The sequence below is a fragment of the Heterodontus francisci genome, chromosome 37 (assembly GCF_036365525.1).
Source record: "Heterodontus francisci isolate sHetFra1 chromosome 37, sHetFra1.hap1, whole genome shotgun sequence".
NCBI classification, from domain to species: Eukaryota; Metazoa; Chordata; class Chondrichthyes; order Heterodontiformes; family Heterodontidae; genus Heterodontus; species Heterodontus francisci.
The window spans coordinates 27,056,930-27,077,396 of NC_090407.1; the positions used below are offsets into that span (position 1 = coordinate 27,056,930).

At 47.0% G+C, this 20,467-nt stretch overlaps 1 protein-coding gene across 1 annotated transcript in view; it reads right to left on the reverse strand.

Moving 5' to 3' along the window:
• The window catches only part of fhad1 (forkhead-associated (FHA) phosphopeptide binding domain 1), a 135,007-nt gene that overhangs the window by 6,682 nt on the left and 107,858 nt on the right, over positions 1–20,467 (reverse strand). The window contains 5 exon segments of the mRNA XM_068017427.1: positions 1,528–1,668; positions 7,137–7,217; positions 14,457–14,622; positions 15,205–15,425; positions 16,619–16,714. Coding sequence (XP_067873528.1) covers positions 1,528–1,668; positions 7,137–7,217; positions 14,457–14,622; positions 15,205–15,425; positions 16,619–16,714 — 705 coding nt within the window.

Sequence of the window (20,467 nt, forward strand, 5' to 3'; positions counted from 1 at the left end):
GTGAGGATGGTGTGTGACTTGGAGGAGAACGTGCAGGTTCCTACTGAATGGCAATGGGATTAACTTTAATATTCATTTGATTTTTAGTTTTAGTTGATTCTTTTTCTGTTAGCTGGTTGACAAGTGTTGATGACATCATCAAGAGATCCAGTTTAAGGAAGTAACAGTACAAGGGAGCTGTAATAATATCAATAGGGTTACAGTCAGTTACACAGGTTGCAGGTACAGAGCCTGACAGTGTGAGGGAGCTGGATTAACATCAGTTGAGATACAAACAAAATGCTCAAATCATTTCAAGTGTACTTGTTTTTTCAGTCCTTGACAGCAATGGGCTTATTAGTTTCTCTCAGCCAATGCCTTGTGTTACTGACTCATTCACAATATTGGGTAACTTCTCCAAGTTATTATCTCAATGATGTTATGATTTGCTAAATATATCATTTTTAACATGAATGAAATGCTGATTAAGGTGAGGGGAATTGAACCTTTCACCACAGGCACCATGGTGGGGGTGGGGGGGGGGGTGGGGATTTTCAGTTGGCTGTGGGTTTGGGATCGGAGGTGGGCGGGCCCACAATCTCGTGCTGCCTTGGCACCTCGATCCCAACCCCAAGCCATTTTTAGAGAGGTGGGTCAGGGTCGGAATGACTACCTGCTCGCAAGCAGTGGATAGCCAATTGAGGGCAATTAAGGGGCCTCTTTCCCGTGGCAACTGGAATTTCCAATCAGCATGTGGGCTTTGCACATCAGGTTGAAACACAGCCAATGCATCAAGACAACCCCACAGTGAGAAGCAGGGATTGCAATTAATCTCACGAGGGACCCCCCGCACCCATCAAAGTTGCCGGGCCACAATCATGGCCAAGCAGCTGCAGCCATTTCAGATTTTTAAAAATCTGAACTTTTCTTCAGAGGGTGTCTCCAAGATGTCCATTTGTCTCTTTGTCCATTACAAATCGGCAGCTTCCAACTCAGCCGGTGGAGCTGCTGATGTTAGTGCTGAAGGGCCTCCCATTGGCCCTTCAGCATCTGAAGCCCACCCGGTGTCCTTAAATTGGACAGTGGGCCCGCTCACCGGCCAGTAACTGGCTGACACTTTAAAAATTGAGGTGGACGTGTCAGTAACATGCCATGTGCGGCCGGGAGCCAGAATTGGTCTCGACATTGGGTTCCCGACCACAGAATGGAAATCTTGCCCCCAATGTCAGCATCAAGCACTCCAAGGATATGTACAGCACAGTTAGATGGAAAGTAAAACTCCCTCTACACTGCTCCCAAAAATGCACCTCAGTTTTGACCTCAGTTACTGGATAAAGGTGACCCTCAAACTCATTTTACATAGGATTCCCCAACAACTGGCAGGGAGAGAAGGCTTTGATCCTCTCAACCCAAGTTTCCTAATTCCTGGAAAGGTTTTTAAAAAGAACTTGAAACCTCGTAAAAAGTTTCATTTTGGTGACAGATTACACATAAACATTAAAACCTGCATTGGGCAGTCTGTAAATCTAGTGCAAGGTGTCTGCTTACCAGAGAGTTCTGGAGGTTGACAAGCTGCGTGGTGGTGTCACACAGCTCCTGGTCCTGCTTTCTCAGCTCTCTCTTTAGAGTTTCAATCTCGTAATCTTTCTTTTTCAGCTTCTCCTGCATCACCTTCTTCCGAACCTCGACCTGCAGCCAGAATGCAAACAAAGCCAGAAATGAGCACCCTGCTAGTCAAAAGGATAAAGTGTGGTTCTGAGCCATTCTGAATTAGGAAGGGCCCAGGAAGGGTGCTGCATTAGTGACCTTGGTCAGGAAAGCAGCTGGAATTCGTAACTGGCCCCTGAGCCCTTTGTCTAGGGAGGGTGAAAAAGCAGCTTCAGGTCTGGATCATTCTCCTCAGCCCTGCTTGGAAATGCACCCACTTGTCTATGCATGTGCGTTCAGTCATTCTGGGCAAGGATGGGATCAGGTTCGTTCACAATAACCTCTACGGTCAAACAGCCTTCTGTTGCTTATTGTCTAGCTGCACACACATGGAAAATGGCCACTTGAGACTGCTGCACATGCACCTTACCCAGCCAAGTGTCACCCTCAACCCCAGAAGACATTTTTCCATTGCCCACATCCTGTTACCTGTCCAAGACTGCCAGCAATTGTGTTGAAGTAAGGGCAGTTTTGTCCTATGGCTCTAGACCTACAGGGAATTTGACTGAGGCATCATTTAGGACCCTTTCCAGCCACAAAACAGACAATTTCAACCCATCAGTCTTAGCAGGATGTGATGCCAGGTTCCAGAGGTGAATGACCAGTATCTAACCCACTGCGTCAACCAGTCGTGCTTTAACAAGTGTTTAATCCAGTTGCTCACTCTTTGTTGAGTGCCTTGCTTGTGGGCGCTCTCAGGAATGCTGCAGCAGCAAGTGAAAGGATCTCGGTCTGTGCCTGTGCTTCCCCACACAGTGAGCTCCTGATCCCAAACCAGTCACTGTGAGACCAAACGCCTCCCTATAGAATAAAGGGAAAAAAAGACTACAGGTCCAACAGCTGCCTAGGCCCTAAGCCCCTCTGGAACTCCCTCCCTGAACCCCTCTGCCTCTGTACTCTTCTCCCGTCCTTTCAGATGCTTCTTAAAACCTACCCCTTTCACCAAGCTTTTGGTCACCCTTCCTAATATTTCCTAATGGCTCATTGTCAAATTGTATCCAGTAACCCTCCTGTGAAGTTGCTTGGGATGTTTTACCATATTAAAAAGAAAAGAAAGACTTGTGTTTATACAGCACTTTTCCCAAGCATTGGATGTCTCAAAGCACTTTACAGCCAATGAAGTGCCTTTGAAGTGTAGTCACTGTTATAATGCAGGAAAAGCAGCAGCCAATTTTGCACACCAAAGTGATTCCTGACAACGCTGGCCAGCGCCGACGTCATCAGGCTGCGCCGCGGTGCACACAAGCGCAGACGGTCTCCTGCTCTCTGCGCATGCGCTGCGTTTCGGCTTGCCAGGAATGCGTCAAAGCTTCGGTGCGAGTTTTTGAAAGTGGAAGGAGGAGAGGTTTCGTCGGGCATTTTCTCGCATTTTATCTCAATTATTTAGTCGTTTTGGAGATTTGCTTCATTTTTATTAGACAGAGGGGATTGTTCCAAGGTAAGTTGCTCTGAAAATATTTCCATTGTCTGGGGCACTGCATGTGCTCCAGTCCCTGTTGGAAGTTGCTGTGTGCAGGCAGTACATGTGCTGCAGTCCAATCCGAGCAGTGCACATGGACACACAGCCACCTCATGCCATGTCCAGTGGTAGCACAAATGTGAATGCTCTTGCTGCGTACACAACTGGTGAGGTGGGAGTGCAGCCACACCATTCTCCATCCTCAGTGTTGCTTTAAGGCAAAGGTAGGTAAGAGTGAAAGAAATGGAAGATGATGCTGATAGTAGTAGGCAGGATTAAATGGGAGCGTATGGGAAGGCGCAGGAGTAACATAACCACTAGCAGGGAACAGCTGGGCTAAATGGCCTGCTTTATGTTCATAGTCCAAAAGAAATGTGCTTCTTTTTCCAGCACCCTCACATCATACATGTTTTCCCTGAGAGCAGCATTGAACCATCACGAGATAGGGGCAGTTACATCATCCTGACTCCTACAGCTGAGGTGGGTACTAAGTGATTCATTGGCAGTGTTATCAGCACATGCCTATCCTGCAGAACATAAAGCATGCTCAACAGTAATTTCATTGGAGGGAGGGAAGCTCTGACACTGATGTTCTTTCCTTATTTCTTTTCATGTAAAACGTGCCCTTGAGAAAACAATCCTTGAGACTTAAGGAAGGCATTCAAGCAAAGGAGGCAGTGCGGGAGAGGACGCAAGGATGTGCTGATTCCTGCATCTGAGGTGGGTAATAAGTGCTTCATTGGCGACGTTATCAATTGGTGCCTTCACTGCAGAATTTAAAAAGGTGTGCACAACAGTAATTTCAGTGGATGGAGGGAGACTGATTTGCTTTATTTCTTTTCATGTAAAACATGCCGTCGAGAAAACAATCCTTGAGACTTAAGGTCAGCATTCAGGCAACAAAGGCAACTGGATCATGCTGCGGAGCGCGTCACGATGTGGAAAGGAACATTGCATTTATGGATGAATTGGGAATGCACATTGGGATGCGCTTGGGGAACATTCACCAAGAATAGACTGAGCTCAGACTCTTGTGACTTTGCCTTCTTCACATGGACAATACAGTAGTGGAATAGAGAGCCAAGCATTCATTCACCACAAGGCTCTCCAGGAACAATCTCTTTAGCTGTGCATAGCAGAGACTCGGCCTGTCTGTCTAACGGGAATGCTGGACACAACACTCATGTATCCATGCACAGCAGTTCCTCGGATACTTAATGAACTTAATAAAACTTCTCAATAATTAAATCCAGAATTGTTGAGGTTTTGTTTTGGATGCTATTTCCCCGACTTTTCAACTGCACTTCAGATATTCAACTGTGGTGGAGGGGTGGAGGTGGAGGGGTGCAGAGGGAGGGGGGTGGAGGTAAGGGGGTGGAGGTAAGGGGGTGGAGGTAAGGGGGTGGAGGTAAGGGGGTGGAGGTAAGGGGGTGGAGGTAAGGGGGTGGAGGTAAGGGGGTAGAGGGAGGGGGGTAGAGGGAGATAGAGGGGTGGGTGAAGAGGGGGAGGGAGGGGTGGGTGAAGAGGGGGAGGGAGGGGTGGGTGAAGAGGGGGAGGGAGGGGTGGGTGAAGAGGGAGAGGGGGGAGGGGTGGGGAGAGCGGGGAGGGGTGGGGAGAGGGAGCATGCAAAAGGCATGGACCAGACAGTTGCAATGCCTGAAGTACTGTTGAGAAGTAGGGGAGAAAGCAACTGGATTGGGCATCCGCAGCTGGAGGGAATGGCTGAATGGAGAGGGCCGGAAGCGAGAGGCCGTAGAGAGCCATGGGGAGCGAGCGGCTGAAGACCTTGGTGTCGCCGGGTGCAGGGACCGGCCGGTAAGTCTTTTGCTGTTGTGTTTATGACGCATGCACAGAAAAAGGCACTCCTCTTCCGCTCCGCACCTCCCCGCCCCACTCTCCCCCGCCGCCGCCCTTCCCCCCGACTCTCTCCCCACCACCCCCGCTTTCCCCCCCGCTCTCCCTCCCCTCCTCCCTCTCCCCCACCCCCAGATCTCCCTCTTTCCCCCCTCCCTCCTTCCCCTCCTCCTTCCTTCCCCCCTCCCTCTTTCCCCACCTCCTCCCTCCCTCTTTTCCTCCCTCCCTTCCCCCCTCCCTCTCTCCCTCTTTTCCCCCCCTCCTCCCTCTTTTCCCCTCCTCCCTCTTTCCCCCCCTCCCTCCCTCATCCCTCTTTTCCCCCCCCTCCCTCCACCCTCCTCCCTCTTTCCCCCCTCCCTCCTCCCTATTTTCCCCCCTCCCTTCCTCCCTCCTCCCTCTTTTCCCCCCTCCCTCTTTCCCCCCTCCCTCCTCCCTCTTTCCCCCTCCCTCCTCCCTCTTTCCCCCCTCCCTTCCTCCTCCCTCTTCCCCCCCTCCCTCCCTCCTCCCTCTTCCCCCCTCCCTCCCTCTCTCTTCCCCCCCTCTCTCTTTCCCTCCCCTCCCTCCCTCTTTTCCCCTCCCTCCTTCTTTCCCCCACCCTCCCTCTTTCCCTCACCCTCCCTCTTTCCCCCAGCTCTCACCCACCCCGTCGCTCTCCCCGCGCTGGTCTCCCCGCCCCCCGCGCTGCTCTCCCCGGCCCACTCCACTCTCTCACTCTGGCCATTGTATGCTGCCACGTGCTTGTTAGGTTGCCTCTGTGTGATTCTTTGACCAGCGCCATCTTTAGTCCTGGCAGCTGCTACAGTCGCAAGCGGTGACGTTTTAGTGGCACATGCTGTATTTGCGCATGTGCCAAAACAGCGCCACCTACCGATAGCGTTGTCAACAAATGCAGTCTTTGCACACAGCAAACACCCAGAAACAGTAATGTGATAATGAACAGATAATCTGTTTTTTTGTGATGTTGGTTGAGGGATAAATATTGGTCATGACACTAGGGATAATTCTTCTGCTCCTCTTCAAAATAGCACCATGGGATCTTTCACATCCACCAGAACAGGCTGATGGGGGCCTCAGTTTAACATCTCATCTAACAGTGCAGGGCTGTACTGGAATGTCAGCTTCGATTTCTGTGTTTAAGTTCTGGAGTGGGAATTGTATCTCAGAGGCAGGAATGCTACCAACTGAGCCACAGCTGACATACATAAAGGCACTATATAAATGCAAGTTCTTGTTCTAATAAATAGTTTGCACTTAACTGTCCCTTTCATATGCTCGGAGAGTCTTGATGGAGAGGACAAAAAAAAAGAATGGCAATGACTCCCTGTTCAGTTAACATCCCACAAACAAGCAGGCTTCAAATAGAGGAGTAGAGGCACGTTAGTGGGTAAAGGGAAAGGGATCAGGATCAGAAAATGCCCGTAGAACTGGTGACATATATATGTAACAAAGCCTATTCAAGCAGTGCAGAGGTCAATACCCAACAACAACAAAAGCTTGCATTTGTGTAGTGCCTTTAAAGTAGTGAAATGTCCCAAAGCGCTTCACAGGAGTGAAATCAAACAAATTTCACACTGAGCCACATAAGGAAATATTAGGGCAGGTGACCAAAAGCTTCACCAAAGAGGTAGGTTTTAATGAGCATTTTAAAGGAGGAGAGCGAGGTCATGAGGTGGAGAGGTTTCGGGAGGGAATTCCAGAGCTTAGGGCCTTGGCAGCTGAAGGCACAGAGGCCAATGGTGGAGCAATGAAAGTTGTGGATGCGCAAGAGGCCAGAATTCGAGGAGCACACATATCTCAGAGGGATGTTGGGCTGGAGGAGTTTACAGAGATAGGGAGAGGCTATTCTTTACACTGAGATCAAATATAATGCAAAGCCTGGCTCTTTTACCTGTAAGTGCACCCCATCTACCTGTTACCCATTTTTACACTTGACTGTCAGGGGTAATTCTAATCTACTCCACCCGCCGGGATACTAAGTGACACACCTGTTTTAGACCCTGCCCGATTTTACCTTTAATTCACCCGTCCGATCTCATCGGTTTTCTCCCTTGGGAAGGTAGGGTTTGGTTAAAATGATCCCTTCAGCAACAAGTACAGACATAACCGTAGTCTGACTGCCTTGGCCCAATGCCCTTACCTTGTCATGAATGTCCTCTTTCACACAGCTGTGAGATGGTGACTTTGTAGCTCTTCTATCCAACTGTTCCAAGTGAAAAGTCTACATCAAACAGAAGAATAAGGTCAATTGGGTAGAGTTTCCAATTTGGGCACAATCGGCAATCTGGCCATAAATTGCATTAGTTTTCCAAACTAATATTTTTTTTAGTTAGAGTTTCTGCTGAAATTCATTGGAATATCACTGAACGTAAAATCTTCCATTAACCAGTGCAATCAGGCAGTGTTTTACAACATGGTTGTTTTTTTAAAAATTTTGCATTGAGAAAAATATTCCTTCATCAATTTAAGAGTGGTGACCAGGTGCAGCTTCATTAGTACAGCTGAAAATAGGTTTATCACAAAAAAAAAGCATTTTTTATTAAGTGTCTAGTTCACCACCTGATTTTAAATAACTGAAAAAGACTTTTAAAAAACTATACAGAACCCTTTACTAGTTACAATGGTGTAAAGCAGTCAGTTTCTTATTAAATTTAATATTTAGAAGCTTTTTAAAGCGCCTATTAGCTTCAAGAGCCTCCTCAAAGGTCCACAAATGGGTGTAATTAGTCGAAACTCACCATGGTGATTCATTCCATTGGGTGGGGGCTGGTGGGAGAGGGGGGGGGGGTATCCAGTTCTGTGGCTGGACCAACTTCCAGTGCAATGTTTCTTACACCAGCACAAAAGATTGTGGAAGCTCAATTTACGCTGGACGTAATTTGAGTTGTTTTGGACAATTTCAGGCAAATTGCACCGGAAAAACGACCAGCGCAACCTAACCCAAACTCTCCCCCAGTGTGTTTAAGTGTTTAATGCATGTGTTCTGTGCACACGTGTGTGTGTGCACGCATGTGCAGTATTTACTTAGTTCAGTGTTTGCTTAGTGTGTGTTGTGTGTGTTCAGTGATCGTTGTTTGTTTAGTGTGTGTTTTGCGTGTATGTGTGTTTAGTGAATGTGTGTGTGCGTATTCATTGTTTAGTGTGTGTTCATTTAGTGTTCAGTTATGTGTTTTGTGTGTATTCAGTGTTTGTTTAGTGTGTGTTCAGTGTATTTTTTTTGTGTTCAGTGTGCGTTATACACAAGATCAGATCGCAGTCTAATTCTGTCCTCACTCCGTTAACTACACACACAAAGAGTCGCTGGATATAAATCAGAAAGAACCCTGGCTGATTTTTCTTCAGCTCTGTAGCCTTGAACCAGAGGCTAATTCCCGCCTCCCCTGCTGCCCAACTAAATCTATTAACTCAATAGGGACTGGGGATCAAACCTGGTATTTACGGTTTGGTACTAATCCGCTTGCTGCACTTAATGGCTGACTTATTTCGGGAAGAGGATTCACATCATGCACCTGTGAACTAAATTCACGGAGATACGATATTCTGAAACTTATTTGTAATTTCTGTACGTTTCAAAGATAAATGAACTCCCAAGGTCATTGTCTGCAGTTATAGAGGTCAGTTAGAAGCAAACAACTGGTCGTTTTGTACAACGAGATCCCAGTTCCAGCTCCCACATTGTGCTGTGTGGTACTGAACCAAACAGACTAGCAGTTTCATATCCAGTCTTTGGGAAGCTAGTTCAGGTAGTGCAATTGATCAGGGTTAAGGAGGACATAAAATCATCCATCCTGATCACCATCCAGAGACTCCTGCTAGAAAGTGAACATGTGTGTGACAGGTGGGGAAAGACATTCAGCTGCGATGCCCTGCATGGTTGAATAGCCTGCCAACACTCACTATCTTGTGCGAGTTCTTGACCTTGAAACGACACCCCAATGAGAGTCAGCGCGCTCAAGACTTGTCTGAAAAAAGGGTATTCCCAGCTCAGCAAAGTATGGCAGGACAGTGAAGGCCACACCCTCACTAAATAATGAGTGACAGTACAATATTGTCTGTTAATGGCAAATCAAAGTTTTCTATTTTAGCCACAATTCTTAACCAAAATTTTTAATGCAGCAAAACTCCAAACAATGAGGTGAAGTATGTTAACAACGGGTTTGGTAATAACCAATGCTCCCTCTAATTTTTCTTTGTTGTGCGCAGCCTGTTTATAGCACTGCGCAGAACATTCCGGACTGCTGCGTGGCCGTGCATGCACGGAGCTTAGAGGGAACATTGATAATAACTAGTTTAACAAATGCGTCTCAACATTTGTACATGAATAATTGGACCTACAAGTCAAACTTTCTGTGCAGCAGAGTGAAGCAGTACCTGCCTGAGAATGAAAGAGAGCAACTCACTTGCTGTGCGTGGCAGTGGCATGATTAGCAAGAATGCAGTGATTCTCTGGCACTTGAGCCTTTATTTATACTTAGAATTTCTGTTACCCCTAAAGCAAATGAATAAGACATCCTCACATTGCAAGCTGGCGACGGAAGTCTGATCTAAATTAATGACCACTTTCTCTCCTGAAGGTGCTGCAACTTGTTCAGAATACAGATGCATGGGAGCTCACCTCACCCAAATGGTCATTCTTCATGTGTGAGCCCAGGCAGTGAGTGTCAGCAGACTGCTCTACTGGAGGGTGATCATAGCTGAGCCTCATTCTATCCTCATTCCATGACACCCAATTTGTTTCCATCCACCTCGCACCAGTATTTTAGAGGCCAATGTCATGGGATCCCAGGTTATTAATGGAGGCATGGAGTGCAAAAGCCATAGTTATACTAAACCTATATAAAGCACTATCTAGGCCCCAGCTGAAGCACGTGTCCAATTGTGGGTACCACACTTTAGGAAGGATGTGAAGGCTTTGGAAAGGGTACAGAAGAGCTTTAGTAGAATGGTTCAGGGATGAGGGATTTACATGGATTAACTGGAGAAGCTGTGGTTGTTCTCCTTAGAGCTGAGAAGTCTAAGAGGAGATTTCATAGAGGTGTTTAAAATCATGAAGGGTTGAGACGGAATAAATAAAGAGAAACAGTTTCCAATGGCTGGAAGGGTCGATAACCAGAGGGCACAGATTGAAGGTGTCTGGCAAAAGAATCAGAGGTGACAGGAGGAAAAGCTTATTTATGCCATGAGTGGTTAGGATCTGGAATGCACTGCCTGTTAGGGTGGCGGATGCAGATTCATTAGTCACCATCAAAAAGGAATTGGCAAATACATGAAGGCGAAAAAAAATGCAGGAATAAAGTAAGGAGACTTACTGGATTGATCTGCAAAACAGTTGGCGCAAACCTGATGGGTTGAATGGCCTCCTACTGTGCTGTGCTATTCTATGAATTGTAGGGCAGGATTTTTTTTAGCCCCCACTAGGAGCAGAAATGGAGGCAGGCAGGCCTGGAATTTTGCTCCGCCAGCCTACTTGCAAGTTGGGGGCAGGTGGGGGAGACAGGGTTACCTACCCACAAGTGGCGGGTAGCCTATTAGGCCACTTAATATCTTATTAAGGGATTTTCTAGTCAGCCTCCAGGGCCCCGCAGGTGATGGGGGACAGTTTAGCTGCTGGAGACAGCTTCCCGGTGGCAAACCGGGGGAGCCAGTACTCTACGCAGGCTGAGAGGCGCCCCCACACCCACCATCCCTCACCCCCTGGGTGCGGCAGCAGCCACAGGCAGTCCTGTGGATGGGCTCCCCCTCAGCACAGTGGTGGCCCAGCTACAAAGGCCATTTTTTAAAATTTAAAATCATTCCCAAATTTATACTTTATTCATAAAAGAATTTGTAAAAAATATGTTACAAAACAATTCAAATTGGACATTTCACAAAGTGCAATAAAGATTAGTTTCTTCCAATACGCCTCACTTACCTACCATTGCATCTTGCTACTGCTTTCAAGTGGCTGTTTCCCACACAGTGCGAGCTTCTGATCCCCATTTAAGCCTGATGGCTGGGTTCCGAAGCCTGCATGGAAAATTCTGCCCGCTGTCTGTACTGATTCCCTGTCTGAGATCAGGTAGCAGCACACACCTGGGATGGTACACAGGGCCTTCCTGGTCTGAGTGGTTCAGATCTCACTAGGCACTGCCTCTCCTCAGAGAGCTACTGGGGCAACCAGGCAACTTCGGAATTGGGCGGCGCAGTGGTTAGCACCGCAGCCTCACAGCTCCAGCGACCTGGGTTCAGTTCTGGGTACTGCCTGTGCGGAGTTTGCAAGTTCTCCCTGTGACAGCGTGGGTTTTCGCCGGGTGCTCCGGTTTCCTCCCACAGCCAAAGACTTGCAGGTTGATAGGTAAATTGGCCATTATAAATTGCCCCTAGTATAGGTAGGTGGTAGGGGAAGATGGGGATGCGGTAGGAATGTGGGATTAGTGTAGGATTAGCATAAATGGGTGGTTGATGGTTGGCACAGACTCGGTGGGCCAAAGGGCCTGTTTCAGTGCTGTATCTCTAAAAAAAAAGGCAGATGGTGTAACATTCTGTATGAGGGATTGAAATTAGGCTCAGTTTTTTTCACACTGCTGCTCACGAGGAAGATTGGATAACAGTGAATCACCCTCACTATTCCCCCTCTCTAGTCCCTCATGCACAATTTGATACTTTAAAAAACTTCCTTGGACTTCACTTTTCCACACACTGGTTCAACACATCCATGCTAAATTCTGGTCTGTGCTACTGCTGGCATGGTACATATTTGAAATCAATGGATCTATTATTTTGCTAAAATTGTTCAGGCAAGAACTTAACGCACACTTGTCAACCAGTATATTAAAAAACAGCAGAGAGCAAGTTAGATTCCCAGGTTGGAAATCAGAACAATCAGCTCTATCCGAATACCTGAATCAGTGTGGCATGTGTGAATGATTTCCAAATATCTCAGAGAAGGTTGCATGAAAAATGGATTAAATATACCATAACACCCCCACACATGGAGACCTTTTGCAATATTTACAATTTAATACCAAATGAGGGGTAGCTTTATGCTATGGGCCTATGCCTGCTAGGAATAGGTTGAGACTGCCCAACCTGTTTATCATCGGACCCTTACAGGCAGCAGACAGGGGACTTTCAATTAAAAAGAAACTGCAAATGCTAGAAATCTGAAATAAGTGCAGGAAATGCTGCAAGGTACACAACAGAATCGTCACCATTTGAGAAGTTGTGAAGTCATTTTGGACGTGTGGCCCCTTCTTCAGAACTGATAGTGATGGCAGAACTCTATTCTGACGATGTATTAACCTGTCGTTTCCTCTTTATAAACTTGAGCGCATCCAAAACTTGGAGTTGAGGTAGAGAATCAGCCATGATCATATTGAATGGTGTAGTAGGCTCGAAAGGCTTACATCTGTTCCTATTTCTTATGTTCTTATTAACTATTTTAACTTGCACCAAGGCCCATTTATCAATTACCCCTGTGCTCGCTGACCTGCACTGGCTTGGAATCCAGCAACGCCTTAATTTTAAAATTCTCACGCTTGTTTTCAAATCCCTCCATGGCCTCGTCCCTCCCTATCGCTGTAACTCCTCCAGGCCCACAACCCTCCGAAATCTTTGCACTCCTCCAATTCTTGCCTTTTGCGTATACTCGATTTTAATCACTCCACATTGGCAGCCATGTCTTCAGATGTCTAGGTTCTAAGCTCTGGAATTCCTTTCCCAAACCCCCCGACCTCTCTCTCTTGAAACCTATCTCTTTGAGCAAGCTTTTAGTCACTTGCCCTAATATCTCTATGTGGCTTGATGTCAAATGTTGTCTGATAATGCTCCTATCTTGGGACGTTCTACTCCATTAAAAGCGCTATATAAATGCAAGTTGTTGATGATTTTATAGATACAGGGGTCAAATTCCTCCGGCCGTTCTATCAGGACTCCTGTCATATCTCCAGCGGAATGGCTTTGGAAAAGGCTGGGGCGTGGATTACGCCAGGTTCCGACCTGAGTTGGGAAATCCCGGTCAGCCCCGTCAGAGGGGCCAGGACCACAGGGTGCTCTCTAGTCTGGGAGGTCCTGCCCACCCTGGATTCTGCAGGCTGTTAGAGTCCAACAATGAAGCCATGGAACTCCAGGCACTTTGAAAGAGACTGGGCAGTGAGGGTCAGCACGTTTGTATGTAGGTGGAACAAAGCATGAGCTCCATTAGTGGCTCTGTTCAGAAAAGGTGAATTCTCAGCATACTGCTAATGAATGGGAAATTCACAGCTGTCTGAAGAACTGTGAATCATCACACAGACACTCTAACTCTGCTTTGTTTCCTTAACTATTGAAATGAGAGTTGCCCAGGATTATTACTAATCTCAGAATACATATACAGCTCAAGTAAACAGGCCTTCTGTCCCTAGGTCAATCGGGCATTCAATTTGGCTGCAGTTACTTTAATGGGAGGGCTTTGAGATGGGCCTCCAGAGACAAGAACAGTTAATCTAATTTAATCTTTGTTTCTGATAAATAAAAATGCAGCTCTTGGCAGAGGCAAAGGAAATGATCTGCTCTTGTAAACAGACCTCAGAATCTCTCGTTTGATCGTGAGAGAGATGGGGGACTTTAGGTACTGCCACAGAGCAGTCACAAAACTGGGACACTCGAGGACCTTTAAATAGGTTATTTCTCAGATTGTCAGCAATGATGCTGGCTGCTGCAGTGCTGGCTGGAGCAGAAGGTTTGACTCGCTGAACTGTGTCGAGTTAGCTGATATCAGCAAAGGTGTCAGTGAGGGAGCTTCAATTGAATGGCACCTTTGGGCTAGGGAGGAGACATTGACAGCCCTGATTGCTGTGAAGGGGCTCAACTGAGGACAGGATTAAACCTGGCTGTTCTGCCTCCCATGATTGAATAGCTCAGCAAAACTGGTGGCCCAGGCTCACACACACAGACCAGCCACTTAAGCGAGGTAAAAGACTTGCATTTGTATAGCATCATTCACAATCTCAGGATGTCCCAAATGATCTTACAGCCAATGAAGTATGCTTGAAGTGTCATCACTGTTGTAATGTAGGAGAGAAGACAGCACCTGTGGAAACTGTACTCCAGGAAGAGACAGAATGGGAGATAAAACTGGAAATAAGTTTCTCCATGCTCTCGGATCACAATCTAGGGTCGTGGCAGGGGCTCATTTCATTCCTAGAGACTGGGACGTTGAAGATTAGGCTCAAGCAGAAAGCCAATTTATAGAGCATGATGGTGAGAATGGAGAGGACAGAAATCAGAGTTCTGATGTAGGTTTTAACTTGAAACACTGCCTTTTCTCTTTCAGACGCTGACTGACCTGCTGTCCATTTGCTACATTTTCTGGTTTTAACATAGAGGAAAAGCTCTTTCTGAAAAGCAAGCAACGCGTTGAAACCCCAGCATTGGACCAATCACACACTGATGAGATTGCTCCGTGGACAGGGTAGGGGGGAGCCATTTTAAACCCTCTTACCTTGTGCTGCTTGATGGCTTTGTTCAGTCTCTTCTCCTGGTCAAGATGTGACAGCGTTCGCTCCATAGACTCTCGAATCAGGTTGTTTTCTTCAATCTGTCTCTGCAGCTGCTCCTGTAAATTCTCCATGTCGGTCTGTTGTTTGTGCAGAGTGATCTGTGACCGTCTACTGACAGCAAAGTGACAGGAGAGAAATTAAAGGGATCTGAAGCTCTTACCATTCAAAGCAGCCACTGCTGCTCCTTGGGGAAGCTTTCCTTTTTTTGTTCCTACATTACAACACTTCAAAAGTACTTCATTAGCATTGCTTAACAGAGCCAGAGAAGGTCAGTGAGCACAGGGTGATGATTTTTAAAAATTCGTAGAGTGATATGGACAAATTAAGTATATGAGCAGGTCAATGACAGATAAAAGAATGTCAACAAGTGCAAGGTACTGCACATAGGAAGGAAAAATAAGCAATGCATTTACTTGATGAAGGATGAGGTTCAAAGGGATCTAGAGATCCTAGTAGACTTGACTCTAAATATGCCAATGCAGCACAGCGATCAATAAAGACAATAGCACGTGGAATTACATAGTCCAACTAGTTGATTACAAGTGCAAGGAGGTGGTGGTGAAACTGTACAGTGCTCTGGTCAGATCACTTCTTTAGTACTGCGTCCAGTTTGGTTGCCAAGCCACAAGATATTCAAACATTGGAAACAGTGGAGAAAAGAAAGTATTTCTCTTGGACTCTTCCACCTACCCGAGCTGTTGTAGGTCTTTCTCGTAGCCCCCCAGCAATTCATCTTTCCTCTCCAGTTGACTCTTCAGCTGAGTGATCCGGCTGTTCAGCAGCTCCATGTTCCTTTTCCGTGCTTTCCCGAGCTTCTCCCTCTCATCCCGTGGAACATGCTTCATTGAGAATGACCCTGACAGTTCCTTCACGTTGAGCAGGCTGGAAAGAGCCTTTACCAGGTCCAGGTACTACACGGTGGGAAAGAGAAAGTGAGAAATGGTTAAACTGGAGACTTGGGTGTCAGGGTACACAATTCAAATAGTAATCAAAAAGGCTAATTGAGCATTGGCCTTACTCTCAAGGGGGCTGGAATACAAAGGGGAGGAAGTGATGCTTCCGTTGGACAGAGCTTTGGTCAGAAGGATATACTGGCCTTGGAGGAGGTACAGTGCAGATTCACCAGAATGACACCAGAGCCCCATGGGTTAAGCTATGAGGACAGGATCAACAAACGTAGCTTGTATTCGATAGGGTAAATACAGAGAAGCTATTTCCTCTGGTGGGGGAGTCTATAACACGAGGGCACAATCTTAAAATTAGAGCTCGGCAAGTCAGAAGAGAAATCAGGAAGCACCTCTTCACACAAAGGGTAGTGGAAATTCTCTCTCCCAAAAGGCTTGATGCTAGGGATCAATTGAAATGATCATGACTGAGGTTGAGAATTTTTTGTGAGGTAACCATGAGTAAATGGAGTCGAGGTTCACATCAGTTCGGATCTAATAGAATGGTGGAGCAGGCTCGAGGGACTGAATGGCCCACAACTGTTCCTACTCACCACCATAAGAGTGAAGTACCTTATTACAAAGGCAAGTGTAGAGCCACACCCAATCTGAAAGATACATGGTGAAATAGAGCTATATATGACCAACTACTCCAGGGAATCAATCAATAATTCATATAAGACTGAAATCAAGGAAATGCCTTCAAAGTGAAACCACTGACCAGGGTTGAACAGTGACGATGCGAGTATTGGATAGACATTTTGGAGTTTTGTTTGATTATCTTTGTGGGTCACAAAGAAATCACAGGAAACTTTTCCTCAGATAATCAAGTATCTGAGGAAAGCCTAAGACGGGGCAGAAAGAGATGGGTTTAATGAAAAGCCTCTCCCATTCCAGTGAGAAATTGTTTGAATTTAAAAAAAAATTGTTAATGGTATTTTTCTCAGCCCTTGTGAGAAAGTATAAATAATAGGAATATTGGATAGTCGCTGGTGATATTTTGTTGAGGGTAGTTTCATAATTTGGGGAGCTGTTCTCGTTACTCGTTGGGCACTGGCACTGATAAGGGTCGTGCACTAATTACAGGAATAAGAAGTCACCGTCACTGTCATACTCTGAAGAGTAAATGTTAAAACTTTCTGGCACTGGAGTCTACGTACCGTCCTCTCACTGAGGTCCAGGGCCTCGGACATTTCCAACCGTGCTGTCCTATCCATGGAAGCTTCGGAAATGGTGAAAGAGTCATCCCTTCGCTTCTACAACAGAGCAAGGAGGGAAACACAACCGAGCATTTAACATAGAATTCACAGCACAGAAACAGGCCATCGAGCCCAACTGGTCTATCGCGATGTTTGTGCTGCACACCAGCTTCCTCCTATCTTATTTCAGTCAACCCTATCAACATATCCTTCTATTTCTTTCTTCCTCATGTGCTTATCCAACTTCCCCTTAAATGCATCTATGCTATTTGCCTTAACTACACAATGTGGTACTGAGTTCCACATTCTCACCACTCTCTGGGTAAAGAGGTTTCTCCTGACTTCCTTATTAGAGTTGTTCATGACTTCTTATAATTATGGCCCATAATGTCTATGAAGACAGTCTGAAGAATGCCTGAAGAACGGGCGGCACAGTGGCGCAGTGGTTGGCACTGCAGCCTCACAGCTCCAGGGACCCGGGTTCAATTCTGGGTACTGCCTGTGCTGAGTTTGCAAGTTCTCCCTGTGTCTGCGTGGGTTTTCGCCGGGTACTCCGGTTTCCTCCCACAGCCAAAAGACTTGCAGGTGATAGGTAAATTGGCCGTTATAAATTGCCCCTCGTCTAGGTAGGGAATATGGGATTACTGTAGGGTTAGTATAAATGGGTGGTTGTTGGTCGGCACAGACTCAGTAGGGCCGAAGGGCCTGTTTCAGTGCTGTATCTCTAAATGTCAAATGTCTCCATGGTGGATCTGATCACTAACACTCACTGTCTTGACTTAGGGGGATGATGGCTACTTAAGAATCATAGGCCGGGATTTTATGCTGGTGATAGGGGTCTTGACGTACGGAAAAAGCGACACCGAGGACCCCGCTTTGCCTCTTCTCCAGAAGACCTGCTGAATCAGGCACTTAAGTGGAGAGTGGTGAGCCTTCCATGGTATCAAGGACCAGAGTGACGGAAGTCCTACCCTTGGAGAGCTAACGGCCAATCAGAGGCCAGCAGCTCTTCCACTGAGCAGTGCAACCATGGAGGCGGTGGATGCTGCTGGAGGAGCACTTACCCGAGGACCAGGAGCGTCACTGGACCCAGACCACAGGTAGGTCAGGGCGAGAGGGGTCACGGGGCAGGGTGGTGCAGGGGGTTCAGCAGCAAGGATAGGGGGTGGCTTTCAGCGGGTTCCCTCCTTCCCGATGCCGGCTCCTTCGTTCAGGCACTCTTAATGAGGGACTCCCATCCCCCACCATGCCCTGGAGTCAGGAAGCAGCCTGCACAGTTTTATCATGCCATGCTTCTCGTGTGGTAACAAGGCCAGCCGCTGCAGAACTAATTGCGTTTGCTGTGGGACGAGGCCCTTAATTGGGGATTAACAGTGGCGCAGTGGTTAGCACCGCAGCCTCATAGCTCCAGTGACCCGGGTTCAATTCTGGGTACTGCCTGTGTGGAGTTTGCAAGTTCTCCCTGTGTCTGCGTGGGTTTCCTCCGGGTGCTCCGGTTTCCTCCCACATGCCAAAGACTTGCAGGTTGATAGGTAAATTGGCCATTATAAATTGCCCCTAGTATAGGTAGGTGGTAGGGGAATATAGGAACAGGTGAGGGTGTGGTAGAAATAGAGGATTAGTGTAGGATTAGTATAAATGGGTGGTTAATGGTCGGCACAGACTCGGTGGGCTGAAGGGCCTGTTTCAGTGCTGTATCTCTAAACTGCCCAGTTAAGGGCCTCAATTGGGAACAGGGCGGGAAGGCCATTCTCAGGCCTTCCCACCCCAGACTAAATTTTGGCGGAGGCGGCAAGGTGGCGGGAACCCGCCCCTGCCACCATCCCACTCGATTTTATGTCCACCCCGCCTCCAAACCTGACTTGGGGGACAGCATAAAATTCCCCCCATAGAGTCATCTTGGCACAGAAGAAGCCATTCGGCTCATCCAGTCCATGCTGGCTGTCTTTACAAACTCTTTAGAACTGTGCCATTTAGGCTATATTGCCTCTCCCTATCCCTTCTGCCAATATGCATCACCTCACACTTCTGTGTTAAATTGCATCTGCCACTTTTCTGTCCATTCTGCTAGCCTATCTGTGCCCATTTGCAGTCAATTGGTATCATCCTCACTGTCTGCCAAACCTCCAAGTTTGATATCATTGGCAAATTTTGAAATTTTACTCTGTATTCCAATAGCCATGTCAAAAAAGTAGTCCTAGCACTGAGCCTTGTGGAACACCACTCTCTATCATCCTCCAGTCTGAAGATCAACCATTTACCACGACTCACTGTTTTCTGTCCCTAAGCCAATTTTTTATCCAAGCTGACACTGACACACCTATTCCATGAGTCTCAATTTTGTTCACCAGCCTTTCATGTGGTACTCTGTCAAACGCTTCCTAAAAATCCAAATGGACAACATCCAATGCTTGGCCCAGATATCGGAGGGCTGCGGCCACCTGTGGAACTGTCCATCTGCCAGAGTCGGTGGTGGGGGTGGGCGGTGAGGAGGAAAAAAATGGAATAAAAATAGGTTGTGAAGCTGTAGTGAGGGAGAGTCACAAAAGCAAACGAATATAGACCCAGCAGCCTGAGCACAGATCGGCACTGATGAACAGATTAGTGAGAGGGTCAGGATCTGGGCACCTTGATCAGACATGTGCAGGAAAGCCATCCCAAAGTCATGGGAACAACTTCCAAAGACCCAAGTGATGCAGCGGCTAAGCCATAGGTCCCAGTGACAGCTGACACAACCATCACAGCAAGAGTATACACAAAACAATTCAATACAATAAAACTGGAGGCCGTAATGTTGATGAGTGAGTGAGCAAGTGAGTGTCAAACAAGTACAATAGCAATATAAACTAAATGGTACAATTTTAAAGACAATGCAGGAACAGAGACACCTTGGAGTGTACGTTCACAAATTTTTTTGAAGGCGGCAGGACAAGCTGATAAGGCAGTTAAAACAGCATACGGGGTCCTTGGCTTTATAAATAGAGGAATAGTGTACAAGAGCAAGGAAATTACACTAAACCTTGATAAACCACTGGTTAGACCTCAGTTGGTGCAACGTGGCCACTTTTGAGCACAGTACTTAAAGAAAGATGCTAAGGCCTTATAGAGGGTGCAGAGGAATTTACGAGAATGATATCAAGGATGCAGGACTCCAGCTATGTGGAGAGATTGTAGAAGTTGGACTGTTCTCCTTTGAGCAGGGAAGGCTAAGGGGATACTTAATTATGGTGTTTTAAATGATGAACGGTTTTTGATAGAGTAAATATGGATATGCTGTTTCCACTGGCAGGAGGGTGGCTAACCAGAGGACAGAGATTTAAAAGGTGGTGGAGAGGGGTGGGATTTTTAACCACCCACAATGGTGGGAGAGTCAAAAATATCAAAATTCTGATCCCAACCCACCTCGAACCAGGATGAGTGGAGGGCTATTAATCTGCTCGACAGGTGGCTCCGTTTATTAAATCTTTCAAAGGGGATGCATGCTCAAATGTGAACAGATTTTTCCTTTTAATGGCTGTGAGTCATGTTTCCCAGGAAACCTTCCATGTGAAGGGAGGTGAGAAGGGCCAAATCCAGAGGGTAGATGCCTTTCCAGCACTGCTTGTGGGCCAGGAGAAGCAGGAATGCTTCCCCCCGGCACCCCTCCCAACCCGACCTACTTCCCTCCCGGTGATTGATCGTCCCCGTAATCATCCTCCTCCGCTGCAATCTGAAGCTCCTCCTGACCCGCGATCTCTTCAACCCCAAACTACACCACCCCCGGCACCACCCCCCCCACCCCCCCCACAACTGCCTGCCTGACACTCAGAC